The sequence below is a fragment of the Abramis brama genome, assembly GCF_963993115.1.
Source record: "Abramis brama genome assembly, chromosome: 1".
NCBI lineage: Eukaryota > Metazoa > Chordata > Actinopteri > Cypriniformes > Leuciscidae > Abramis > Abramis brama.
The window spans coordinates 74,029,316-74,054,492 of record NC_139963.1 but is presented as its reverse complement, the minus strand read 5'-3'; the positions used below and the strand labels follow the sequence as shown (position 1 = coordinate 74,054,492).

The 25,177-nt window shown below is 40.8% G+C and overlaps 2 protein-coding genes across 2 annotated transcripts in view; both read left to right on the top strand.

The window, feature by feature from the left end:
• Positions 1-24,395, top strand: part of LOC311095000 (neoverrucotoxin subunit beta-like) — a 34,305-nt gene extending 9,910 nt beyond the window's left edge. Inside the window, exons 3-4 of the mRNA XM_084133281.1 lie at positions 21,769-21,861; positions 22,293-24,395. Of these exons, the coding sequence (XP_083989407.1) occupies positions 21,771-21,861; positions 22,293-24,052 (1,851 nt within the window). The 5' untranslated portion in view covers positions 21,769-21,770 and the 3' untranslated portion in view covers positions 24,053-24,395. The remainder of the gene's footprint in view (positions 1-21,768; positions 21,862-22,292) is intronic.
• LOC311095130 (uncharacterized protein) overlaps positions 1-25,177 on the top strand; it is a 467,684-nt gene that overhangs the window by 179,243 nt on the left and 263,264 nt on the right. The window lies entirely within an intron of this gene.

The following is a 25,177-nucleotide window of genomic DNA, read 5'->3' as shown; positions in this document are numbered from 1 at the left end:
ACTGTTTTTGGATTTTCCCTTAATAAAATATACTTACTGCAAATTGGATCTTCCCTGCTTTCCGTGTGTGGATCGTGACAGAAGGACTCCGTCACCAAAGATCCAGCGATATGTCTTCTGATGTTTCTTTCCCAGCCACCGAGCGGGAGAGAAAGATTTGTTTTGAGGGAACCCGCCTAGTCATTTTTCGTGGGACCCGGGGAGGTCGCAGAGGAGTGAGTGGTCGAGAGGAAATCCAACATCACTCTCCACCATGGCCCCCCTTCGACCCTGGGCTCGTGAGGGACGGATCGGAGCCGCCGTCTTGCCATCGTGGACAGAGAAGGGGGAGGAGGCACACGTCTGTCGATCCAGAAACTGTTCACGTCACGTCTGCCGAGCCTGTGTCTTCAGACAAGATGGCCATTGAAACGTTATTGGATTATTTTTCTATGCTATCCAAGATTCTAGAGATTCCCAGGAGTGTTCATGTCACGTCTGCCGGTCCAGAGACTGTTCACGTCACGTCTGCCGATCCAGAGACGGTTCACGTCACGTCTGTCGATCCAGAGACTGTTCACGTCACGTCTGCCGATCCAGAGACGGTTCACGTCACGTCTGCCGATCCAGAGACTGTTCACGTCACGTCTGCCGAGCCTGTGTCTCCGGACAAGATGGCCGCCGCCGAGCCTGTTCACGTCACGTCTGCCGAGCCTGTGTCTTCGGACAAGATGGCCGCTGCCGAGCCGGATCCAGTGTCTGCGGACAAGAGGGTCGCCGCCGAGCCTGTTCACGTCACGTCTGCCGAGCCTGTGTCTTCGGACAAGATGGCCGCCGCTGAGCCTGTGTCTTCCGACAAGATGGCCGCCGCCGAGCCGGTGGTGTCTGTTCCTGAGCCGGTGGTGTCTGTTCCTGAGCCGGTGGTGTCTGTTCCAGTTCCTGAGCCGGAGCCGGTGGTGTCTGTTCCAGTTCCTGAGCCGGTATCTGTTCCTGTGCCGTGGCCGCCGAGGGGTCGTCTCCGCCGTGGCCAACCTGAGGGGTCGTCTCCGCCCTGGCCGCCCGAGGGGTCGTCTCTGCCCTGGCCGCCCGAGGGAGAGTCTCCGCCGTGGCCGCCTGATGGGTCGTCTTCGCCGTGGTCGCTCGAGGGGAGGTCTCCGCCCTGGCCGCCCGATGGACTACCTGCTCCACCCTGGCCACCTGAAGGGTCGTCTCCGCCCAGGCCGCCCGATGGACTGTCATCTCCGCCCTGGCCGCCAGATGAACTGTCACTCCCTGTCCCCGTTTCCCTCCATGGACCTGGCCCCCCATCCCTCCCCCTGATCCTCCACCAGTCCACCTCCCGCCTGGACTCTTGTTTTGTTTGTCACGTCTTGGAGCGTCTGGTAGCCGCTCCGTAGAGGGGGGGTTATGTCACAGTGTCTGGTTTGTGTTCCCTGGGTAACCACTAGATGTCCTCCTTCCCCACGGTGTCTGTCACTTTCTGAACTACATTCCCCACGATCCTTGTTTCTTCATTGCACTCAGCTGTCCCTTGTCATTAATCATTGCACTCAGTCAATTCCCCATTAGCATTGTCATTTCCCTGTGTATATAACCCTGTCTGTTTTAGTATGTGTCACGGAGTCCTTGTATTTATCACGCCACTTCAGTGTCTGTTTCTTGTCTGCGCTTTTCTTGTGTTTTGGATTGCTATATTGGTATTTGACCCATGCCTGGACTTGACTACTGTTTTTGGATTTTCCCTTAATAAAATATACTTACTGCAAATTGGATCTTCCCTGCTTTCCATGTGTGGATCGTGACATACATACATTTAGAAAATATTATGATTTAAATAAAATCAAAAGGATGCAAATACATAATTATAAACTATGCCAAGAATCATTTTTTTAAAATCCATCGTTCATATGCTAGTTCTGCTGAATATTCCATGGTAAAATGAGCAGTCAGGTTTATAGGAAAGACAAGTTCCGATATAAAACCCATAGGATTGACGGTGAGAATATATATTAAGTATAAAAATATAATACATTAAATATAAATAATAATAATAATAATTAAAAATATTAAATATTTCCAAGTGATTTCTTCAAATCATTCATTCTTTTTTCAACCTGTTCTTTTCCAAACCGGGCAAGAGCCATCCAAAGTGCGCCAAACATATATATATATATATATATATATATATTAAAGGTTTAATGATAAGTGTTAAACTTATAGGGTAAAATGTGCTTGTCTCTCTCACTGTGCCGAGATGGTCATCACTGCAGAACGCGAAATCCAGATCCAACTCCTCCCACCTTACATATACCTAAACCTACCCATCTCCACCCCCTGATCCCTAAACCCACCCCTAAACCTACCCATCTCTACCCCTTCGATCTGGATCCAACTCCCCCCCCTGGATCTCGTGTACTGCAGTGAGGTCCAACCCCACCCCCTGGATCTCATGTACTGCAGTGAGGTCCAACCCCGCCCCCTGGATCGTGTGTACTGCAGTGAGGTCCAACCCCGCCCCCTGTATTCCGTGTACTGCAGTGAGGTCCAACCCCGCCCCCTGTATCTCGTGTACTGCAGTGAGGTCCAACCCCGCCCCCTGTATCTTGTGTACTGCAGTGAGGTCCAACCCCGCCCCCTGTATCTCGTGTACTGCAGTGAGGTCCAACCCCGCCCCCTGGATCGCGTGTACTGCAGTGAGGTCCAACCCCGCCCCCTGGATCTTGTGTACTGCAGTGAGGTCCAACTCCGCCCCCTGTATCTCGTGTACTGCAGTGAGGTCCAACCCCGCCCCCTGGATCTCGTGTACTGCAGTGAGGTCCAACTCCGCCCCCTGGATCTCGTGTACTGCAGTGAGGTCCAACCCCGCCCCCTGGATTGCGTGTACTGCAGTGAGGTCCAACCCCGCCCCTTGGATCTCGTGTACTGCAGTGAGGTCCAACCCCACCCCTAGGATCTTGTGTACTGCAGTGAGGTCCAACCCCACCCCTAGGATCTCGTGTACTGCAGTGAGGTCCAACCCCTCCCCCTGTATCTCGTGTACTGCAGTGAGGTCCAACCCCTCCCCCTGGATCGTGTGTACTGCAGTGAGGTCCAACCTCGCCCCCTGGATCTCGTGTACTGCAGTGAGGTCCAACCCCGCCCCCTGGATTGCGTGTACTGCAGTGAGGTCCAACCCTGCCCCCTGGATCGTGTGTACTGCAGTGAGGTCCAACCCCACCCCCTGGATCTCGTGTACTGCAGTGAGGTCCAACCCCGCCCCCTGGATCGCGTGTACTGCAGTGAGGTCCAACCCCGCCCCCTGGATCTCGTGTACTGCAGTGAGGTCCAACCCCGCCCCCTGGATCGCGTGTACTGCAGTGAGGTCCAACCCCGCCCCCTGGATCTCGTGTACTGCAGTGAGGTCCAACCCCGCCCCCTGGATTGCGTGTACTGCAGTGAGGTCCAACCCCACCCCTAGGATCTCGTGTACTGCAGTGAGGTCCAACCCCTCCCCCTGTATCTCGTGTACTGCAGTGAGGTCCAACCCCGCCCCCTGGATTGTGTGTACTGCAGTGAGGTCCAACCCTGCCCCCTGGATCGTGTGTACTGCAGTGAGGTCCAACCCCACCCCCTGGATCTCGTGTACTGCAGTGAGGTCCAACCTCGCCCCCTGGATCTCGTGTACTGCAGTGAGGTCCAACCCCGCCCCCTGGATTGCGTGTACTGCAGTGAGGTCCAACCCTGCCCCCTGGATCGCGTGTACTGCAGTGAGGTCCAACCCCACCCCCTGGATCTCGTGTACTGCAGTGAGGTCCAACCCCGCCCCCTGGATCTCGTGTACTGCAGTGAGGTCCAACCCCGCCCCCTGGATCTCGTGTACTGCAGTGAGGTCCAACCCCGCCCCCTGGATTGCGTGTACTGCAGTGAGGTCCAACCCTGCCCCCTGGATCGTGTGTACTGCAGTGAGGTCCAACCCCGCCCCCTGGATTGCGTGTACTGCAGTGCGGTCCAACCCCGCCCCCTGGATCTCGTGTACTGCAGTGAGGTCCAACCCCTCCCCCTGTATCTCGTGTACTGCAGTGAGGTTCAACCCCGCCCCCTGGATCTCGTGTACTGCAGTGAGGTCCAACCCCTCCCCCTGTATCTCGTGTACTGCAGTGAGGTCCAACCCATCCCATCCCATACTATATGCTCAGCTCATATGAAACCCTTTCACTGCAGTGTTTTGGAGAGATACAGTATTTTGTCACTATGGGCCTCAAGAGAAATAAGAAAATGAATTAAGACAGTTATATACCGTTATGAACACGTTGAAATAGATTCAGCTCTGCATCGTCTCAGATGGTTTTACTTTCACTTTCTGTATTGAATAATTGACTGGGGTTTGAGACTTCCTCACCAGCATAACTCTAGAGCAAAGTTTGCACATTGCTTGTGTGATATATTCCCATATGTCTGACGTCACTTCGTGGTGACAGATAGACTTGTTCTCAAAGAGAGAGAGGAAAAGGGTGAGAGAGAGAAAGGGGAAAGAGGAAAAGAGAAGAAAGAGAAAAGGGAAGAAAGGGGGGGGAAAGGGGAAGAGAGGGAAGAACGGGAGAGAGGGGAAAGAAAGAGAAAAGAAAAGGATTTAAGCCTGGAGTTATTTTATTTTGTTTCAACCAGAGGCTCAATGTTTCTTCAGTTGGTATTAGGGTTCCTTGTGATAAAAGGTTGTTCCCATTTTTTTTTTTTTTTTTTTTTGTACTTTCTTTAAAAAAAATAATGATGCTATGCTATTTTGCTTTTCACAAGTATCCAAGTAGTATCTAGTAGCCTTGCCTACGTTATGTACGACGTCTCCTAGGTATCCTGTCTTTTTTTTCTTTTCTTTTTTTTTTCTTTTTTCTTTTTCTTTCTTTGCCCGTGCACTTGAATGTTTGTATCTGACCCTGAAGATTGCTGTTTTTAGTTGTTCAATATATGCTGTTTTATTTTATTCCTCCGCTGGGTTTCTTGAATATAAGCAAACAAAATTGTATTGTGTGTGTTTTCTTTTTGCTTATTAATTTATTTCACTTATTCATTTTAAGGGATTTATAATAATTCTTGAAGCACTTAGTTGTGTTACTGGAAGTAACTCAGTGGTTCTATAATCAGGGGAGTGAATGAAGACAGTTTAGTTTAATTTGTTATTTTGCTTTTGTGTGTATCTTTGTGTTATTGTTTTTTTTGTTTTTTTTTTTTTTAAATGTGGGTATGGTTGAGTGTGTGTGTATATGGTGTTGGCTCTCATGTTCACCTCGTCTTCACTTTCACGATTTTTACCTTACAAGGTTAGTTAGCTCTATTTTCAATGATCACAAATATATATTTTATGGGTAAAGGTCTCCATGCTATCCATCTTAACATCCGTAGTTTACTCCCTAAAATTGATCAGCTTAGAGCATGGCTATCCTATAACAATCCCAATATAATCACTTTATCTGAAACTTGGCTTACTAATAATATTACTGATGCTATTATTCACCTTGAAAATTATGTAATGTATAGGGCTGACAGAGGATCCAGGGGAGGTGGAGTCGTTACTTATATTTCATCTAATCTGAGTTCACAGCTAATTATTCCTGAGGTGAAACCTGAGCTTTTTGAAGGCCTCTTTGTTAAGGTAATTCTTCATGAAAATAAACATTTGATAATAGGCAATATTTATCGACCACCTACAACTCCTAAATTAGAGTCTGTTAAGAACATTTTAGCTACGGTATCATTATTGGGAGACTCAAGAGAAATTATTCTGTTGGGGGATTTTAATTTAAATTGGAATGATTCTTCTACATTTACAGAACGTAATATGGTTAATGGTGCTAATTTGACTCAAATCATCACTGAGCCCACTAGAGTCGGCTCTAACTCTAAATCTCTCATTGACTGGATTCTTGTTTCTCATCCAAACAGAATAATGACTTCTGGAGTTCTCTCTGACTGCTTTAGCGATCATTCCATTATCCATTGTATCTGGAAAATTGCAACTCCTCATCTTCCACCTAAATATATCAAGGTACGGGAAACTAAATTATTTAATAATAATTTATTTGTTGATGACCTTCGAAGGATAAATTGGGACAGGCTTTACTTAATTCCTGATGTTGAAGCTGCATGGGATTTTTTTTATACTGAAGTTGGGCTAGTTATTGACAGACATGCTCCATGGAAATCCATTAAGGTTAAAGGCCATCATCTGCCTTGGGTTAATGGTGATCTTATTAATCTTTTTAAAAAGAGGGATAGGGCCTGGGTTAAACATAAACATACACAACTGCCTGATGACTGGGAGGAATGCAAACGATTACGAAATTTATGTACAACTCAAACAAGAAATGCTAAAGCTAACTATTACCGAGATAGTCTGTCAAATGATCTAAGTAACCCAAAGCAATTCTGGATGAGAGTTACCACCCTAGTTGGTAAGTCCAATAATACTTCAAATAATATGATAATTAATAATGAAATAACTAATGATCCAGCCGTGATTTCCAATGCCTTTAGTTTGCTTTTTTCTCAAACACCGCTTGTTCAACCTCCTGTTTTTGATGCAGACCCGAGGCTTAATAGCCAACCCTGCGGTAGCTCTTTCAAATTTAGACAGGTCAGATCAACGGATGTTCAACAGGCCATTAATAAGCTTTCCAATAGCAGTGGTCCTGGCCCTGATGGCCTTGAGGGTAAGTTTATTAAACTTGCCTCGCATGTGCTATCACCCCCACTGGCTGTGCTTTTTAACATGTCATTTGATACCTGTGAAGTGCCCCTCGCTTGGAAATGTACTAAAGTCATTCCTTTGCACAAAGGTGGAGACTTACAAGTTCTGAACAATTATAGGCCAATATCAATAATTAATAGTGTGGTTAAAGTCTTTGAGAAAATAATTTTTAATCAATTATCGGACTATCTATCTGATAATAATTTACTTACTCAATGCCAATCAGGTTTTAGAAAATATTTCTCCACTACCACTGCTCTCTTAAAACTCTCTAATGATATATTTTCTAGCTTTGATGACAATCTGTGTACTGGTGCGCCATTTTCTTAGATCTCTCCAAAGCGTTCGATTTAGTTGATCACTATCTTCTATTGGATAAATTGCATGCTATTGGCCTCTCGAGATCATCTTTACTCTGGTTTAATAGTTATTTTCATCATCGTCGTCAGGGTGTGTCCTACAGGGGTTGTCAGTCTGATTATACAGGCATAGTGAAAGGCATTCATCAAGGTTCTTCTCTGGGACCTTTATTATTTTCTATCTTTGTTAATGATGCCTTTATGCTGTACAGACTGTAATATTCATCTTTATGCCGATGATACAGTCATTTACTGTAGTAAACCTACCATCTCCGGGATAAACCTCTCTTTACAGCACGACTTCAATTCTGTACAGCAGTGGCTATTGGTTAATAAACTTCTCCTTAATAAATCAAAGTCCTTCTCTTTATTGTTTCATAGAAAAGCCTTGGATATAGGTGAAAACAACCTTAATCTTTGTTTTCTCGACTCCTCTCCTTTAGAGTCAACTGAGACCATTAAGTATCTTGGTGTTTGGCTGGAAACTGATTTATCTTTTAAAACTCATGTACAAGCAATGACAAACAAACTTAACTCTCGTCTTAAAATACTTTATCAATCTGTTAACTGTTTTAATTTTCTGGTCAGGAAAAGAATAGTCTTATAGCTGCTCCTGCCTATTTTGGACTATGCTGATATTATTTATCAGAACACTACTGCTTCTTGTTTGCATTCCATTGATGTGGTCTATAACAGTCTTTGCCGTTTTGTTCTCCGCTGTCCCTTTAGGACACACCGCTGTGTGTTGTACAGACAGTTGTCCTGGTTTGCCCCTTCTGCCAGGAGACAGTATCACTGGCTACAGTTTATTTTTAAAAGTTTTTACTTTAATTATCCAGTTTATCTCAAGCAACACTTAGTGCTTTATAATTCGCTATACTGCGACACAATGATCAGATCTTTTTTGTTGTTCCTAGAGTTAAAAGACAGGTAGGGAAATATGCATTTTGTTTTAAGGCTCCATATGATTGGAATAATCTTCCATTTTCTATCCGTTCTTTAACTTCACTTACAGCATTCCGAAGGGCTCTCGGGGAACATCTTCGGAACATTTGTCTTTGTTTCTAGTTTTGTTTGTTTGACCTTGGACTTTATTGGTCATGTGTTTACTATTTATCATTTTTATGTCCTCATTTTTATTTATTTATTTATTATTATTATTGTTTTTTATCATCATCAATGTTCTTGTTTGTGTTACTCTTAGTCCTTGATCTTGTGCAATGCTAGTCATGTGGTTGTTTTTTTTTGTCATGTCACTTGTGGGGTTCGTGTTGGGTGGGGTGGGGTTGAGCATTGTGAGCTGGTGTGAGTGTGTTGTTGTGTTTTGTTGTGCTGTCTTTGACCGTGATATTTGCTCTGCTGTTTTGGTTATTTTTTGCTTTGATGTACTGGAGGACCCCCTCGAAAACGAGATGTCTCATCTCAAGGGGTTAATCCTCGCAATAAAGATATGTTAATAAATAAATAAATAAATATACACTGGCTCGCCTTCATGGTTTAAAATGTAATTATTTCCAATATTGTGCGCAAATTTCCTTTAATAAACATGATTGCAATGACATTTGATTTGCCTGTGTTCTTAATAATAATTTATTATTATTTTATTTTATAATTTTATAATAATTTGATAATTGGCCATATGTTTCAAGTGACTGCATCAGTTTTGGTAATGAATATGTTGGCTGCCCTAAATATATCAGAATATCATCTGCATAACAAGCGAGTTTGTGTTCTGTTCCTTTAATGTTAATGATATCCTCGTTCTGTCTGATGTGTTGAGCTAATGGTTCCAAATATAGTGCGGAAAGTAATGGTGACCGTGCACAACCCTGCCTCGAACCCCTTTCTAGGGTAAAACTATTTGATTATTATCCATTGATTTTGATCTTAGCTGTGGGTTTATCATATAGAGACTGTATAGTTTTTATAATTGTGTCGTGTAATCCAAATAAAAGTCCAATTAACTGAATCAAATGCTTTTTCAGCATCTATGCTTATCACTATTCCATATAATTTTTTTGTATATGATTCATGATGTGTAGTGTCCTTCGTATATTCTATTGTGTCTGACGTTGTCGTACGAAGCCTGTCTGATCATTATGTATCAATTTAGGTAAAAATTTGGTAACTTTATAATAACTGCACACTATTAATCATTAGTTAAGCATTAGTAAACAGTTCATTCGTCATTTATAAAGCATTAATAGACATTAATAAGCAGTTTATAAATACAGCTATAAATGCTTTAATCTTGATTTATAAGCATATCTATAATGTGTTTATTAATTGTATTTTCATAATTTATTAATGATCACTTTATCATTTTTAAATGAAGTATTGCATTATTTACAAACCAGTTATTTAGGTGTTGTCATTGATTCATAAGATCACTTAGAAAGTGTAAGTAAATGTAGTAAATGCAGGTAGTTATAAAGCATTTAGTTGTGGTCAGTTAACTATGTTTGTGAGCTCATCTAAAGTGAGGACTAGTTATGATTTGTAAATCATTTACAAAGGAGATTTAAAGGCTCATTGATCTTCTAAACAGAAAAAGGAAACAAACACAACACTGTGATACAGAACATAGAAATATTAACAGCCTTTAAATCTCCTTTGTAAAAGCTTTACAAGGCATAACTAGTCCTCACTTTAGACGAGCTCACACACATAGTTAACTGACCACTACTAAATGCTTTATAACTACCTGAATTAACCCTGAATTACAGTAGAAATATGTGTTAATAAAGCATTTATTAACACACTAAGTAACTATTACTATATGTCTGAAAAATAAGATGTATAAATGTACATTTAAATAGTTTATTAATCATTTACTTACACTTTCTAAGTGATCTTATGAACCACTGACAACTCCTAAATAACCGGTTTGTAAATAATGCAATACTTCATTTAGAAATGATAAAGTGATCATTAATAAATTATGAAAATACAATCATTAAACACACTATAGATATGCTTTTAAATCAAGAACACAGCATTTATAACTGTATTTATAAACTGCTTATTAATGTCTATTAATACTTTATAAATGATGAATTAACGGTTTACTAATGCTTGACTAATGATTAATAGTATGCAGTTATTATAAAGTGTTTTGGCCATGATAGAGGTGAATAATCTATAGTCCACGTTAGGAACTGATATTGGTCTAAAGGATCCACATTCAAAATGCCTCCTGATGCAAAATGCAATGAAATGTCCAAAAATCACCCCCTCCATCTGCGGCTTGTACTTTCTCTCTGAACTTTGTCACAACACCTGCCTTTTTCCCCAATCATTGACGGCGCACCATCTGTAGCCAGGCTTACGGCGCGGGACCAGTCCGCCCTGGCTCTGTCCAGCGCTCCAACGACTGAGCGGAAAATGTCCTCAGCTGTTGTGGTGTCGGTCATAGGCACCAACAGAAGAAACTCCTCTGTGACAGTCAAAGTCTTATCAACTCCATTGGTACACTTGACTGTCGTAAGGCTTTCATCCAACGTCAGACACACACTCTCAACTGACGCTGGTACGACAGAGAAGACCTGTTCCCTTTTCATGGTCACTACGAGTTACGTCAGTGACGACGAAATAGGGGTTTCGCTTAGAAGCCTATCACCTTCGAGTATTACAAAACGAGCCAATGGCAGTGGAAACTCCGGCCTACCTCGTGGGTATATAAGGAAGTTCAAGGGATCCCGTTCAAGATGCTCATGGCCAAACGCATTTTCGAATGCATCCAGCCGCAGGATTGGTTCGCAGCGATTGACCTGAAGGACTCTTTATCGTCAGTTTAAATGTTTGATAGAATGTACTGTGAGCCCTCTGAGCATCAGAAATCCTTGAAACCTGGCACGTTTCTTCAAAATCAGTTGTTCTCCATATCTACACAGTTTTGTGAAGTTTCTACTTTGTGCACACAATATATAGACATGTTACTCACAATGGGCCATACCAGAAATATATAAAAAATTGTATCTGCTAAACGGTTTCATCGATCAAAATTCTTTTGACAACTTTTTGCCATGCGGGTCCTTAGTCTCTCAAACGGTCTATGAGGAGTTCGAAAAAGTGGAATTTTCAAATAATCACAAATATTTAACAAATTATTTGATTGACAGCAGTGGTTCTTAAGGCAAAGTTGTTCAGTATGAGGAGATCTATCAAATGATAGGCATATTGTGTGGATGTGTAAAACACTGCGTGATTACAGAGACATAAAACTCGTTAGCGCCACCTAGTGGCCGATTTCTTTCAAAATTCTTACAGACCTCTAGGGCCATGAGTTGAACATGCCCACCATGTTTTGTTCCGATCAACCTTTCTTTAACCTTGTGTAATAGGTGCTCAAACTTCACTGGCTAATGGCGGCCAAGTTTTTCGAGATTCGCCAATGTCCTCATAGAAAGGCATGGCACCCTGGACAAAGACACTGCATGCCCATTTTCAAGTCAATCGGACTAACAGTAGCTTAGTTGTAAGCTGTTTTATGCCTTTTTCGTATTTTAGTGCCACCAAGTGGTGAACCGCTGTGGATTTTTTTGTGTGACCACAAAATGAGCTCGTACATGAGTATAACAAGTTTGGTGAAAATATCTCAATGCTTTCAAGAGTTATAGCCATTTTAGTGAAAGTGGCCCCGCCTACTTCAAACGTTTTGGCGTCCCATGGCGAGCGTGAATCACCGATCATAATTCTTTTGACAACATTTTGCCATGAGGGTCCCTTGATGATGCATGACAAGTTTCAAGTGAATTTGACAAACGGACTATGAGGAGTTCAAAAAGTAGATTTTTCTGAAAATTCAAAATGGTTGGAAAATTTGCATACCGGAAATGAAATCAGAGATATACAGAGTAATCGTGATCCATGATGTACACAACAGCTATAACCACAACTTTTGCTTTTGTCCAAGTGATATTGCGGAAACCAAGGATAGCGCGGATATTGCGTCATTGACAGGCAACATTTTTTTCCGGGACGGACCATTATTAAAAATTGGAATTTCTCTGAAATTAAAATAATAGTTTTGTTTTTCATGCTTCTAGAGGACCAGTGGTTACGTTCACACTGTAGATTATAAAGAGTGATAACTGCATTTAAATGTGGGAGTTAATCCACTAAATTTTTGTCCTGTGAGTCATGAAATTGCGATGACTGACATAGTAACCATAGCAACATGAGAAGGTGATAACCATTGCAACATTTTGGCTTCTAATAATGTTATGATTTTTGTTACATTTACACTTAAGTCATAAGTTTACATACACCTTGCAGAATCTCCAAAATGTTATTTTTATTTATTTATTAATAAGAAGGATCATAAAAACATTGTTTCTATTCAGTACCGACCTGAAAAAGCTTTGCCACATAACATATGTTTAATAGCCTAGTCCACAAGATAAAATACAAATACACAATATAAGACACATTACATAGGCTTGATTTTTAATATTGTGTGTCATTAACTGAAGTATCCACAATGTTTTTTTTTATTTTTTTTTTTATGGTTCCACAAACATAAACAAAAGAGTATTCAGTCTACAGGCAGTATGACACCACAAGCTTAATACAAAGCTTAATACACTAAACCGACTACGCCACCCCGGAAATTGGCCGGGGACCCACAGGTACATCAAGTGCACACAGATATGCAGTGGCTGAGACAGATATCAGACAATGATAAAGCGTTTCACAATTTTATTTCTAACCACATACAATAAAATTGGAAACAACTCAATTTAAATGGCTTGTTTAACTAATTGGACAGATTGTATTCTTAGTCAGAATGCAACCAAATACATATTACATTTATTTACCTCAATCAGGGTTTGTATGAACACTATATTAGTGTTGAAAAAACTCCCTTGGTGTTAATCTATTAACACACCTGGTGTAAATGGAGCTTGTGAGGGGGAAAAAACACAGTTTTGCTGTTAATGGTCCAAAACCCAAGGCGCACAAAGCAGTGTGAGCGATCACACAGAGCGAGCAGTGCGCTGCGTTTTTTTGTTGTTGCTATAGGCAACCACTGAAACAGCTGTCCTTTCAGTCAAGTAAACGTCAAATCAGCCTTTTATTATCGTTATTTACTTTCTGTTAACATTGTGGTAGTTACTGTTCGTGAAGTCGTTAAGCTCCTGCTAACCCGCGAGAGAGTTTATCCTCCATCATTGCACTCTCCTGGCGTTCAAGGCAACTGTAGCTTTCATTACTACAACGGAAGGCCCACCTCTCCATTCATTTGATTGGACAGTGGAAAAAAACGCGATGACGTCGGGCGCTTTTTCTGCTCGGAGTTGCTTTTTCTTCAACTGCAAAAACACGAGGCGTAGCCGGCGGAAAAAACGCGAGGCGCCTGGATCGCATAAACAGAGTACAGAACGCTTACTGCCATAGGAAAACAATTCAAAAATGGCGCCTCTCACTGCAAAAAACGCATTAGTTGTGATTGGGGCCTAAGACCGTGTGTCCACCAAAATGTTTTTAGCCAGCTGAAAACGCTAGACGCTCTGCTGAAAACGCTGTGGGCGCTTGAGAGCGTTTTGGCAGCGCAGCGTTTTTTCAGTTGAGACGCTTCGTTGCTATGATACAGAATTAGAGGTCTGCTACCCGACTCGAGCCCGACGGGTCCCGAAAAATGTGCGGGTTTCGGGTCGGGTTCGGGTTAATGTTTAATGAACAGCCTCGGGTTCGGGTCGGGTTCGGGTTTGTAACTAAGAAAAACTAAATAGGCTATATATAGTTTTCGTGCCGTGTGCTTTGCCTGCTTTCTGTGTTGTGGTGACCGGCACGCGCGAGAGAGAAAGTAGGCTACATGCGTGCGCAGATGTGCAATGTGCATACACAGACTGTCGATGCCGTTCTCTTCCTTCATAAATCAAACTGAGAAGGATATATTTGTTTAAATAGCTCTGAAAGCGGCACTACAATTAAAACTTTCACAGACTTTCACTTTAATTTTAAAACACCAAATATTAAGAATTGGCATATCGAGCAAAATAATATGATTGATCTAAAATTGTAGCCTATCTCTCCCCTCACATGCTCACCGGCAAGACGCACCGACATTAAATTTCTTTGTAGGCTAATAGGCCTATGTGTTGTAACCCAGTCATTAAAAAAACGATTTAGTTTCATATTCATGTTTAAATAAAATAATATATATTTTTTAAATTTCATGTTGAGATTATATGAAAAGTGAAAAGCATGAATAAGATAAGATGATCCCGAAAATATCGGGAGACAAATGGAGTGGGCAGACATGATTTTGACCACTTCATTAAGTTTGTTTTTTAGAAAGCCTGTCTTTAAAGTGAATTTTGTTTTGTATTAATTGTATCTTAATTTTAATCAATGTTTCATTAACCAATTTCTTGAATTTAATAAATGAGAGGCTAAATAGGCTAAAGCAGACAATATAATCAGGACACGGAGTCGCCGGCGCGTGAACTGGAGCTGGTCTGAAAAACAGCGTATAGGCTATAAGCTACTTGAATCACAGACTTGAGACATATATTATATATATAGAAAGCATGAAATGTGTACTTTTAAACAAAACAATTCAAAACGAAAGAAAACAGACTGTGCTCTGCTTATGTAATGAAATGTGAATTTCTCTCTGGCACGTTCACTACTGCGAAGATCGCGAATCAGCATCGTCAACTTCATCTTTGACACAGAAAACACTTGTTTATTAATAAACAATTGAAATGTCTCCTTGATATATTTGACATACTAATAATCATTAGGCTACTTTTCCCTGACAGCTTTTAGGCGTGTTATTGGCAGCGCACCCTTAGCCTATGTTACATGAACACGTTACCACCGCTATAATATTATTCTTCGGTGTTCAGTTTATACAGGTTTTCTAATTGTTATTTAATATATATATTTTTTTATATATATATATTTTTTTTACATTGTATCTCGAAAAAAAAAATACAGACCGACCTACCGACCTTTTTTTTTCTTTTTCTGGCTGTTACGGCAAACCAAAATATTTTTAAGGATGGCCTTACCGTTTCAAGCAATCATTAAAGGGGCTATATGCAACTTTTTCCCCCAAATAAATGTAACAATAGCCTTTTTATTTGACCATGTATGACTCAAACATCTCCTGATGAGCATACTGACACCTTGTCCGCTCACAGTGGGTGCACCTATAAGCCTGTTACCTATTTTTCCTATTTTCTGTCGGGTCGGATTTTTCCCGCCCTGTCTGCGGATGTGACGTCAAGCGCGTTCATGTTAAACGTTTCAGATCACTCTGCCACCACCGCTAGTCAGCAAGTAGCCTACACTCGCAAGCAGTGCAATGGATGATAAGAGAACACTTATCTCAAACAATATATGTATTTGACTGTTCTTACCTCAGTAAACATAATATTGACCTCCTTGCAGCAGATGACTTGTGAAGTGTGCACGTACGAGCGCGCGCTGCGAGAGCGAGCAGAAAGGAAGAGCAGTTCTGTTTTTTGGCCACGGGTGTCAATCGCGAGTTTAAATTTCAGAAAAACGCATATAGCCCCTTTAAGTACAACATATTGCAAAAATGGTAGTCTCGGTAGGCTGGTGTGAGAAACAGAGTGGACCTCGGGTTCGGGTCCGGTTCGGGCTTAACATGTAAAAGTAATTGTCGGGTCGGGTCGGGTTAAATGATCGCGGGAACGGGCCGGGTTCGGGCTTCAGTTTAAAGCCCGTGCAGACCTCTATACAGAATATCCGCAGCACACTTGTAACTGAGTTAGCAGATAATTTGTTTCATACTAAAAAATTATTTTCCATTCATTTTGTTCGGTTAGGTCTGCTGGTTGATGTCTTTGTAGCGACTGGGCTATTTGAATCATTCGTTCGTTTGATTCTGAATTAACAAATTCGGACTCTCTGTGCTTTCTAAGCACATTCCTCCCCAAAACGTTCTTTGCTAAGCTTACTAAAGCTTGTAACCTCTTGACTTCAAAATTACAAATCATACGCCGGCTCCAGAGAGACTGGAGCAAATGGACTTTTCTGACACTTCTGGCATCTCAGAGATACTCCAGAAACCTGAAACCAACATTCTTCTTCCCTGTGGGGAGCTTCAAAAGGACCCACAGAGAGATAACGAAACTTTCTATGTGACATACACACACATACACACACACACACACACACACACACACACACACACACACACACACACACACACACACACACACAAAACATCCTTTGGGTGCAACTTCATATAGAAATATGGCTCTTGAATGTATACCTTCCGATATGTATGTGTGATTAGTTTTGCTCTATAATAGAGGTGTGGTTTTGAAAAGTATTCTTTAATCAATAGTGTTTTAGTTAGAGAATGTTCACCAACATTCTCTGGCAATTGCCTCTGATTTCTTGTTGGCTCTCAAAGGTTACCTGGTCTGCGATTTTGCCTAACTGTGATCTTTCTTTGATCGCACATGTTAGTTTCACTTTCTCTCATCTCTCTCATTTTCCGGTCTCATCTCTCTCATTGTCCGATCTCTCTCTCTCTCATTTTCGTTATTCGTTTAGTCTTGTATTTTGTTTACGTGTCCTGTACATACATATTTACTAATGCCAGTGCGGCTACATCGTTGTACAGAAGGAATGTTGTGACAGTTGGTCGGTGTGATATTAGTCCCGCCCCACCTCCACTGTGATTGGACGGCTGGGTAAAAAGTGAGAGTGATGAGCGCTGCGTTTTACCCAAAGTTGAACATTCTCCAACTCTCAGCGACCTGTAAAAACCGCTCAGCGCCTCGTTACGCTCATGGCGTTTTAATAACGTGGCGCTCCCATTGAAAACAATTGAAAAAACACGCCAGCCGCGTGAAAAAAACGCTTTGGTGGACACACGGCCTAAAAGTGTTTTCTCTATGAAGTGTAAAAAAAAGTAACACTACTTAAAGTGTAAGTTTAACTCGATTTAGTGTGTACCTATAAACACCGAAAAAGTTTTAATTTCCACACTCTGAGCCCTCATTGGAGGAAACACACGATGTTGTCAGTATGCATCTCTAAGATTGACAGATGAACGAGACAATTAAATACCCGCATCAACCTGCTGAAAACCAAAGTAAAGAGCAAGAGACAGAGGGAGAGAGAACAAACTCCAAAACACAAGTCACACTTATCACACGGGACGTAACAGCCACCTACAGATCATGAGGTGTTTGGATCTCAGCAGTATTGCAGGAAGACTCAAAATGCATTAGGAACAAAAATATGTCTTCAAACTAATCAGATGCATATGTCATTTCACCACAAAATTGGTTTTGGTTAAAAATTATTTAATGGATTGCAATGTTTATGAACAATAAATAAAGCAATAGGGTTGAAGTGCACGGTTTCTCTCGATCGATTAGAAAAGGAATAAACCTCCCCTTTTAATCCTATCAAAATTTCATTTGGATCGAGCTCAGTCGGATCGATTAAGGTGTGTATATGAAGGCTTTTCAGTCCGATGCATGGGCGTCAGTTTGGTTTGAAATGTGCTGGGGACAGAGACGCATTCGGAAGTGCATTTTCAGAAGTGCTGGGTACAATGATGCATTCATTTTTTTTCCTCTTTCGCGCAGGTCATGTTTTGAAAGACGATGTCCTGTAGCTTAGGCATGGCCCCACTTTTCAACATGCCCACCCAAAACTAAAAAAAAAAAAAAAAAAAAAAAAAAAAAATATTACTATATTCTAATTGTGTCAAGAAAATCGTCATTAAGCTCATAATTTGTGCTCAAATAGTCTAAATGTTTAGTTTTAAAAAACATTTTAAAAAGCTGGTTATATTTTGATGTTTCTGTGCAAGTTCAGCAGACAGTGGTTCGGGTTTGTTCCGATCAGAGCTCATGAGCGGAGAGGGCATTTCTGAATATTCCACTCCGCTCGCTCATTCCGCTCAGGGTCGCTCGCTCAACACAGATGTCCTGCTCGTTTGAAAATATGTGGAATAAGGGCTGCCTCTGACTAAAGTTTTTTTCCTAGTCGGCTAGTAGTTGTTCATTTAAGCCATTAGTGGACAAATCCCCTTTATATTAATTTAATTACTTATATAGCCTACAGGATAATGAGCATTTACGTAATATAGCCGCACTCAAGCACACGACCGCACGCATAAAGCCTGCCACAAAGAACCGGTAAAAGTAATGATTATGAATGTGTCTAAATTAGCAAGGAGACATTCAATTGTTTATTAATAAACTGGGGTTTTCTGTGTTGCTGCAAAGATGAAGTTGACGATGTGGACTCGCCATGAACGCCAGAGAGAAATGCACATTTCGGATTACATAATCAGAGAGTAGCCTATTTCTTTTGGTTTCGAATATTTTGTTTAAAAGTAGACATTTCAAGCTTTCTAAAATAGATAGCCTGTTTCTCAAATCTGTGAGGCACAAGCTGAGTTTCGGCCCCCTCCAGTTCACGTCCAATGCTAGTGATCGTGCCGGTGCCTTACATTGTCTGCTGTATATTAGCTTATTATTTATTAAAAATACAGGCAATTTGTTGATAAAACATTGATCAAAATTAAGATACAATTTATACAAAACGAAAATCTTTTAAAAAGAGTCTTTCTACAGTGGTCAAAATCATGTTTTACCCACTCCATGTCTCCAGACATATTGTGCATCTCATGATGCATTATATCTTTATCATGCTTCATGCTCACTTTCATAATCAATATTGACGTAACATTTTCCAACCCAACGCCTAGCAATGATATACCTTTAGTGGTAGTATACCTTTAGTTAACCCTCTGGGGTCTGGGCTGTTTTTGGGGCCCTTGAGATGTTCTGACATGCCCTGACATTTGTGCTTTTTTCAGTTGCTTATAAACATATTAATGGCAAAGGTGCAAATTCACTCTATAAAGCACAAACAGGGCTACCATAATATGTGAGCCACGTGTATGTACATGTTTTCATTTTTGAGAGAATAATGTTTATGCATGGTTATTGAAAAAACTTAAAACTAAAATTTCTGAAATAAGGCCACAAAACACATAGTAAATATGTGTCAATAAGACTTTTGGCTAATGGATGTCCTCGCCTAGAGTTTTTTCTTCAAAATTATGTGAAAATAGTCTTGCTTTATCGTTCACATAAAACCATACATTGATTTAAATTGATGTAAAACAGGTTTTGCTTGGAAAGCCAATATGCGAGGGGGGCGTGAACGAGGAGTGGTTTACACCTGAGAATACAATGTCCCACCCACTCTGCATAATGAGCCATTCATTCAGGTGTGACACTGACTGAGCCACAATGCAAGGACAAAAGAGATATTTAGAAGAAGACTTATATTGACCATTTAAGATTTTGCTTACATCTATCTTGTAAATATGTTTTGCTATTTTATTAAAAAGGTTACAATTACAACAATAATTACAATTTCAACAATATTTCAAGTGTACTCTTTTCTTTGTAAAAAAAAAATGATTATAGGTCTACATTTTATCTATGTATTCATTACTTTCATATTTCGCCTGACTGTAACGTTGTTTTCATGAAATATTAGGGCATATTGTTAATTTGCAGTTTAATACGTTGCTTATACAAATAGCCTACATTTTATTTCAACATATTTCAGTCGATTTTTACTCATCTCAGTATAGCAATACAGTTTGCTAAAACATCATCATTCATTCACACACGCAATTTAAATTTAAACTGTCTTTGCCAGCTGTGGTAAACAGCGCGCATCTCTGCCGTTCATTCATTCATAAACAGAAACCCACATGAAGAAATTCACGTGAGAAGGAAAAAACTTACTAGTATTCCTCAGCTCGCTCCTCGATATACCCGCACTTCTGAGGGACATTTTCCATTATTATTATTCCTCACAGCGCTGCAAGAAGGTGTAAACAAGTAATGATCTGAATAAACTTGTGTGTTTTCTCGAGCTGATATGGGGGCGTTCACAGGTTTGCGTGGATTGCCTCAGCCGTTTGCGTTTGAATAGCGCGCTCTCCGTGGGCGTGTCACATTACTTTTGAATGAGCTCTAATTAGCTCGACTGGAATCGCTCTCTTTTAATACAGATTTCACAAGATGAGAATATTTGTTTATATAAATTACCTCATTTAAAAGAAGAGAATTCAAGCTTCATGCCTGTGTGTCTGTATGCCTGATTGACTGAGTATTCGCTGAGTTATTGTTCATTTTCGGACGCGTTTCAGAATGCACTGACAGAGAGAAGGCAGAACTCGCCTCGTGTTTATTTTTCTTTATTTGGCAAAAAGCACAACACTTTGTTTTTATTGTGAGTATACACAAAAATAATACACATTTAACAGAATCGATTGATGTATGAAACTTGTTTTGTAAAATCAAAGTCAAAAGAGTATTTCGGGTCTCAATTCAACTCATAAGGAAAAAAGCGAGCAGATCACGCCGGCGTGATTGCCGACCTCTGAGGGTTAAGTTATACCTTAAGAGTCTTCGTAGCGCGCTAAGAGACAACGTTATCGGAAAATGCAGCCCAGGTATGATTCGTATGATGCCTAATGGAGATTCCAAAGCGCTCTTCTTTGGTCAGAACCATGGAGAGCGATCGCGGATAGGTCTGTCCTATGCACCGAAACTTTTAACAATGCAACAAAATATTTATAGAGCATCAAGCTATTAAAATCTATATTATGTATACGCACAGATAATATAACAATATATTAGTCAATACTTTTTATTAGGTTAAACAGTGATTAGATAACGTTTTTAATTAAACGTTTTTAATTTAAGGCCCACCCACAATTGGTCTGGCCCATCCAAAACTGGAATCCTGGCGCCATGCCTGCTGTAGCTTACTAATGTAAATAAATAAAAATGTATACAAAAATGTGATGATGTCTGACTCGTTTTATGAAGAAAGCCTTAATTTTTCAAAAAGCATGTGACCCACTCTTCTGCTTCTATAGGCAAGTAGGCTTCCTTATACGCTGAGTTTCGATTCATTTATGAGACCAGCTCCAGTTCACGCGCCGGCGCCTCCGAGTCGTGCTTATCTATTGTCTGCTATATTTACTTATTATTTATTAAATCCAAGCAATTGGTTTATGAAACATTGATTAAAATTAAGATACAATTAATACAAAATGAAATTCACTTTAAAGAAAGGCAGCTGTTCTGTTTGAGGTCTCTGTGAAAGTTTTAAAGCAGTCTTTTAGTGCCGCTTTCAGAGCGGTCAAATCCATAGCCAAGACCTAACACGTTGCTTTTTCCATCATAAATGCGAACACGAAAAATAAAATAAAATTAATATTATAATGGATTTTTGTTGGGTCAGACAATGATTACCAAATTTCTCTCTCATATTGCTCCTCATAACCACTGAAAACGGTCAAAAAATCGAACCAAAAGTCAAATTATTATGGACGGAAGTTAAAAGTGGTGGGTACAAAATTACTCATGACAAAATCTGGTGGGTACGCGTACCCACCGTCCCCACCGAAATCGACGCCTCTGCGACTGAGACGTCAATCCCATTACAAACGGATTATTTGGTTGCATGTAAACGCAGCCTGAAGGATTTATGCCTTAATATGATTTTAAATTTTGAAAGACGGAATTATATTGCATTTTAAGGAATGTTAAAACAATTAGTAAACTAATGAAATTAGTAACAAGTAAAAATTATTTTAGAACGATAAAGTATTCATTATTAAACTTCAAATGTATAAATATCTCCATTGTTCATTGTTATTTCCTGCAGCCATGGAATCACAGACCATTGAAGTGGCAGCTCTAGGAAGACCTCTGCATCCTGGTATACTTTATGACTGCCGCAAGGATACCTTCATTCCAGGTGGTGTATTGTACCTACTAAAATGCTTTTTACTCTCTTTTTCACCCAAATGTGAATCAACAATGTGGTAATTTAGAGATTTAAGAGAAAACACATAACCATTAAATTAGTAGTCTTATAGATACAAAATCGGCATGTTGACATTGCGTCCTCACACGTTAATATTCAACAATATTATTGATCTGCCTGCATTGACATCATTATATGAGAACTGAACTGAGCTGGACGATGACGTCACATTTTTTTCCAGAGCTACTATATATATATATATATATAGCGTTGGCGCTATTTTCTTCTAGAAACAAACTTTGTTGCATTACTTTTCTGTTCTCTCTGTAAAGCTGTTTTGAAACTATCTGTATTGTAAAAAGTGCTATATAAATAAAGGTGACTTGACTTGACTTAACTGTTAAAGCCATGTCTCATTTCAGGTGTCACTCTGTGGGATAAGAAGTCACTGGATGCAGATTTGGACACCCGTCTACAGCCCATGACAGATTTGAAGTTCAGTAGCTCTGACTCTCTCTCTAGTAAGTCCAGTCTCCTGGATGTGAGTGCTTCCCTGAAGGCCAGCTTCTTGGGAGGGCTGGTGGAGGTGGGAGGATCTGCCAAGTTCCTGCGTGACACCAAATCCTCAAACCATCAGTCCAGAGTTACAATGTATTACAGTGAAACCACAAGATTTGAAAAGCTCACTATGAGCCATCTGGGAGTGAGACACATCACCTACCCTGAGGTCTTTGACCAGAAAACTGCAACTCATGTGGTCACAGGTGTACTATACGGAGCTAAGGCCGTCATGGTGTTTGATCGGAAATTTTCAGAAGACGAAGAAAAGCAGGAGATTGAGGGAGAACTGAATGTCATGGTCGAGAAGATTCCTAAATTTTCTATTGAGGGACAAGGAGCTGTAAATATGACAGATGCTCAAAAGAAAGTTGCTGAGAATATCACCTGCACATTTTATGGTGACGTCTGCCTTGAGCAGAACCCCACCACTTTCATGGAGGCCCTAGAGGTGTACAAGAAGCTCCCCACTATGCTGAAGGGGAACCCACAGAATGCAGTTCCAATAAAAGTCAATCTCTATCCTCTTTCTCTACTGGATACAAAAGCTGCTAAGTTGGAGAGAGAAGTTAGCACAAGTCTGGTTTCCAACACTGAAGATATAATAGAGGGGCTGGGAGAAGTACAGAGGACTTGCCACGACCTGTCTAGTAAACCGATGGTAAATGTTTTTAAAGACATCAAAGAGAGGCTCCGTTTATTTCAGGGCTCTCTTAGCACTTACGAAACGGTGCTCCTGAAAGAAGTGGCCAAGGTCTTGCTTGCTATACGAGGAGGAGAGATGGAGCAAAATTCTTTGGAAGACATCCTGAAGATCCACAATAGCTCCCCCTTTAATGCTAGCATGCTTAACCAGTGGTTAGATCATGCAACGGCTGAAGTTAACCTCTTGAGTTTTCAAACCAAGATGCTGGAGAGAATCAATACTGAAGACTCAAACCGTCTCAACATCATCCTCTTTAATCCTGATATTGATGTTGTGGTGTGCTTGACCTTCACATCTCTGAAGTATGAAGACCCGTATCTTTCAGCCATGAAGAAGTTTCGGGAATCTGATGAGTTTAAAGAGCTAGATGTGGGAAAGAAACACAATTCTAGCACTTTAGCATCTGTAGAGTGGCACAACAATCCTGATGTCATCTCAAAGATGAGAAAGAACTTATCTCTTTTCAGAAGTTTTTCAGAGGCTAATAAAGACGAAAAGAGATATCGATTCATTATTTCTGCAATCTCTGATCCCTCCAATCCTGGCTCCTCTATCTATCTGTATGAATCAGGGAAGCTGACAGACACACAGTTCCAGCCCGTGTCGAAGCCTCCTCCACTAGAAGTGATCGAGGTCCTGGAGGACAGTGTGTCCCTGAAACTGCAGAAGTCCCCAACTGGAGAAACTGTGAGGTACAGAGTGGAGTACCAGCAGAAGAAAGCAGATTATGGCGCTGAGAAACAGTGGATTATCAAAAACACAGCTGAGGAAGTCTTTACTCTGACTGGATTGGAGTTTGGAAAGCAGTACTCGATCCGCTACAGGATAGTGGGTAAAGTGGGAGTGAGTGAAGCCAGTGAACCTATCGGCCCCATACAGACTTCAGGTGAGTGTCATATGCACATTTCTTTGCATTAATCTTTATCTAAAATATATATATATGTCTGTGTGCTCCCCCAAATGTCTCTGAGTTGTGTTTGAATGATGGTTGAATGAGGAGGACACCAAGTTGGTGGTCATCACAGCAGTGAAGCTTATTTATTTATTTGCATCAGTCACTCTGCAGCATACGGCAACATCTTTTCACAAGGAAAATAGAACTATTAGTTACATACAAAATTATAAAACGAAATAACACAGCCACATCAACCACAAATCACGGAGGATCTCAAACACAAAAAAAATAAGTTTCAGCATATGACAACCAATGTCAAATGTCAGATGCATCCAAAACTCAAAGAATCAAACCCAAAAATACTCAGCCAAGCGTCAAACACAATACAATACACAAAACATATATACTATAAGAATAGCGAGCATTGCAACAGAAACCCGCTTCATTCCTTCGCCTCGCCTGAGTAGGTCGCCGGTTGGGCCATGGGACTGTCAGATGCAGAGAGTGAAACAATGGTAACGGGTGGTTGGAATGATTGATGGAGAGCTTGAACCAGTTCAGCAAATGGATCCAGCGGTGGATTACTGACATCGCTTGAAGCCAAAAAGAAGAGTGCAACACAAAGGTAACTTCCACAAAGGTTGTTTATTCCAGGTAAGAGCAGGAAACAAGTGATTTAAGCAGGTGAGTGACTGAGTTAAATAAGTAGCAAACACTAATCATGTGAACAACAGTTCTTATATTTGTAGGTGCAGACAGATGTAAACAGGATGGCTGAAGACTGAAGAGGATTAAAGATGGGATTGTGACAGGTAAGGCAACAGGTAGGTAGGTAGTTGGGTGAATAGTTTGGGTGGGAACAGCAAGACCAGACAAAGCTGAACTGAGAAGTGTACAATTATCATTAATGATACATACCCAATCCTTTTACGATCACCACGAGGTTCACTCGTCACACATGCGCTCCAAATAAATCTATAAAAAAATGTACACATCAAATGTTCTTTTAACTTCGCTTCACAACTTATTTGTGCATATTAAAGATATTGGAGTAATATTTACCAAGAAAGAACGTATAACACAGAATCCGATCGATGCACACACCGTCATGGAGCTCTCCTGAACAGTGAAAAATGGCTTCGCGCGCG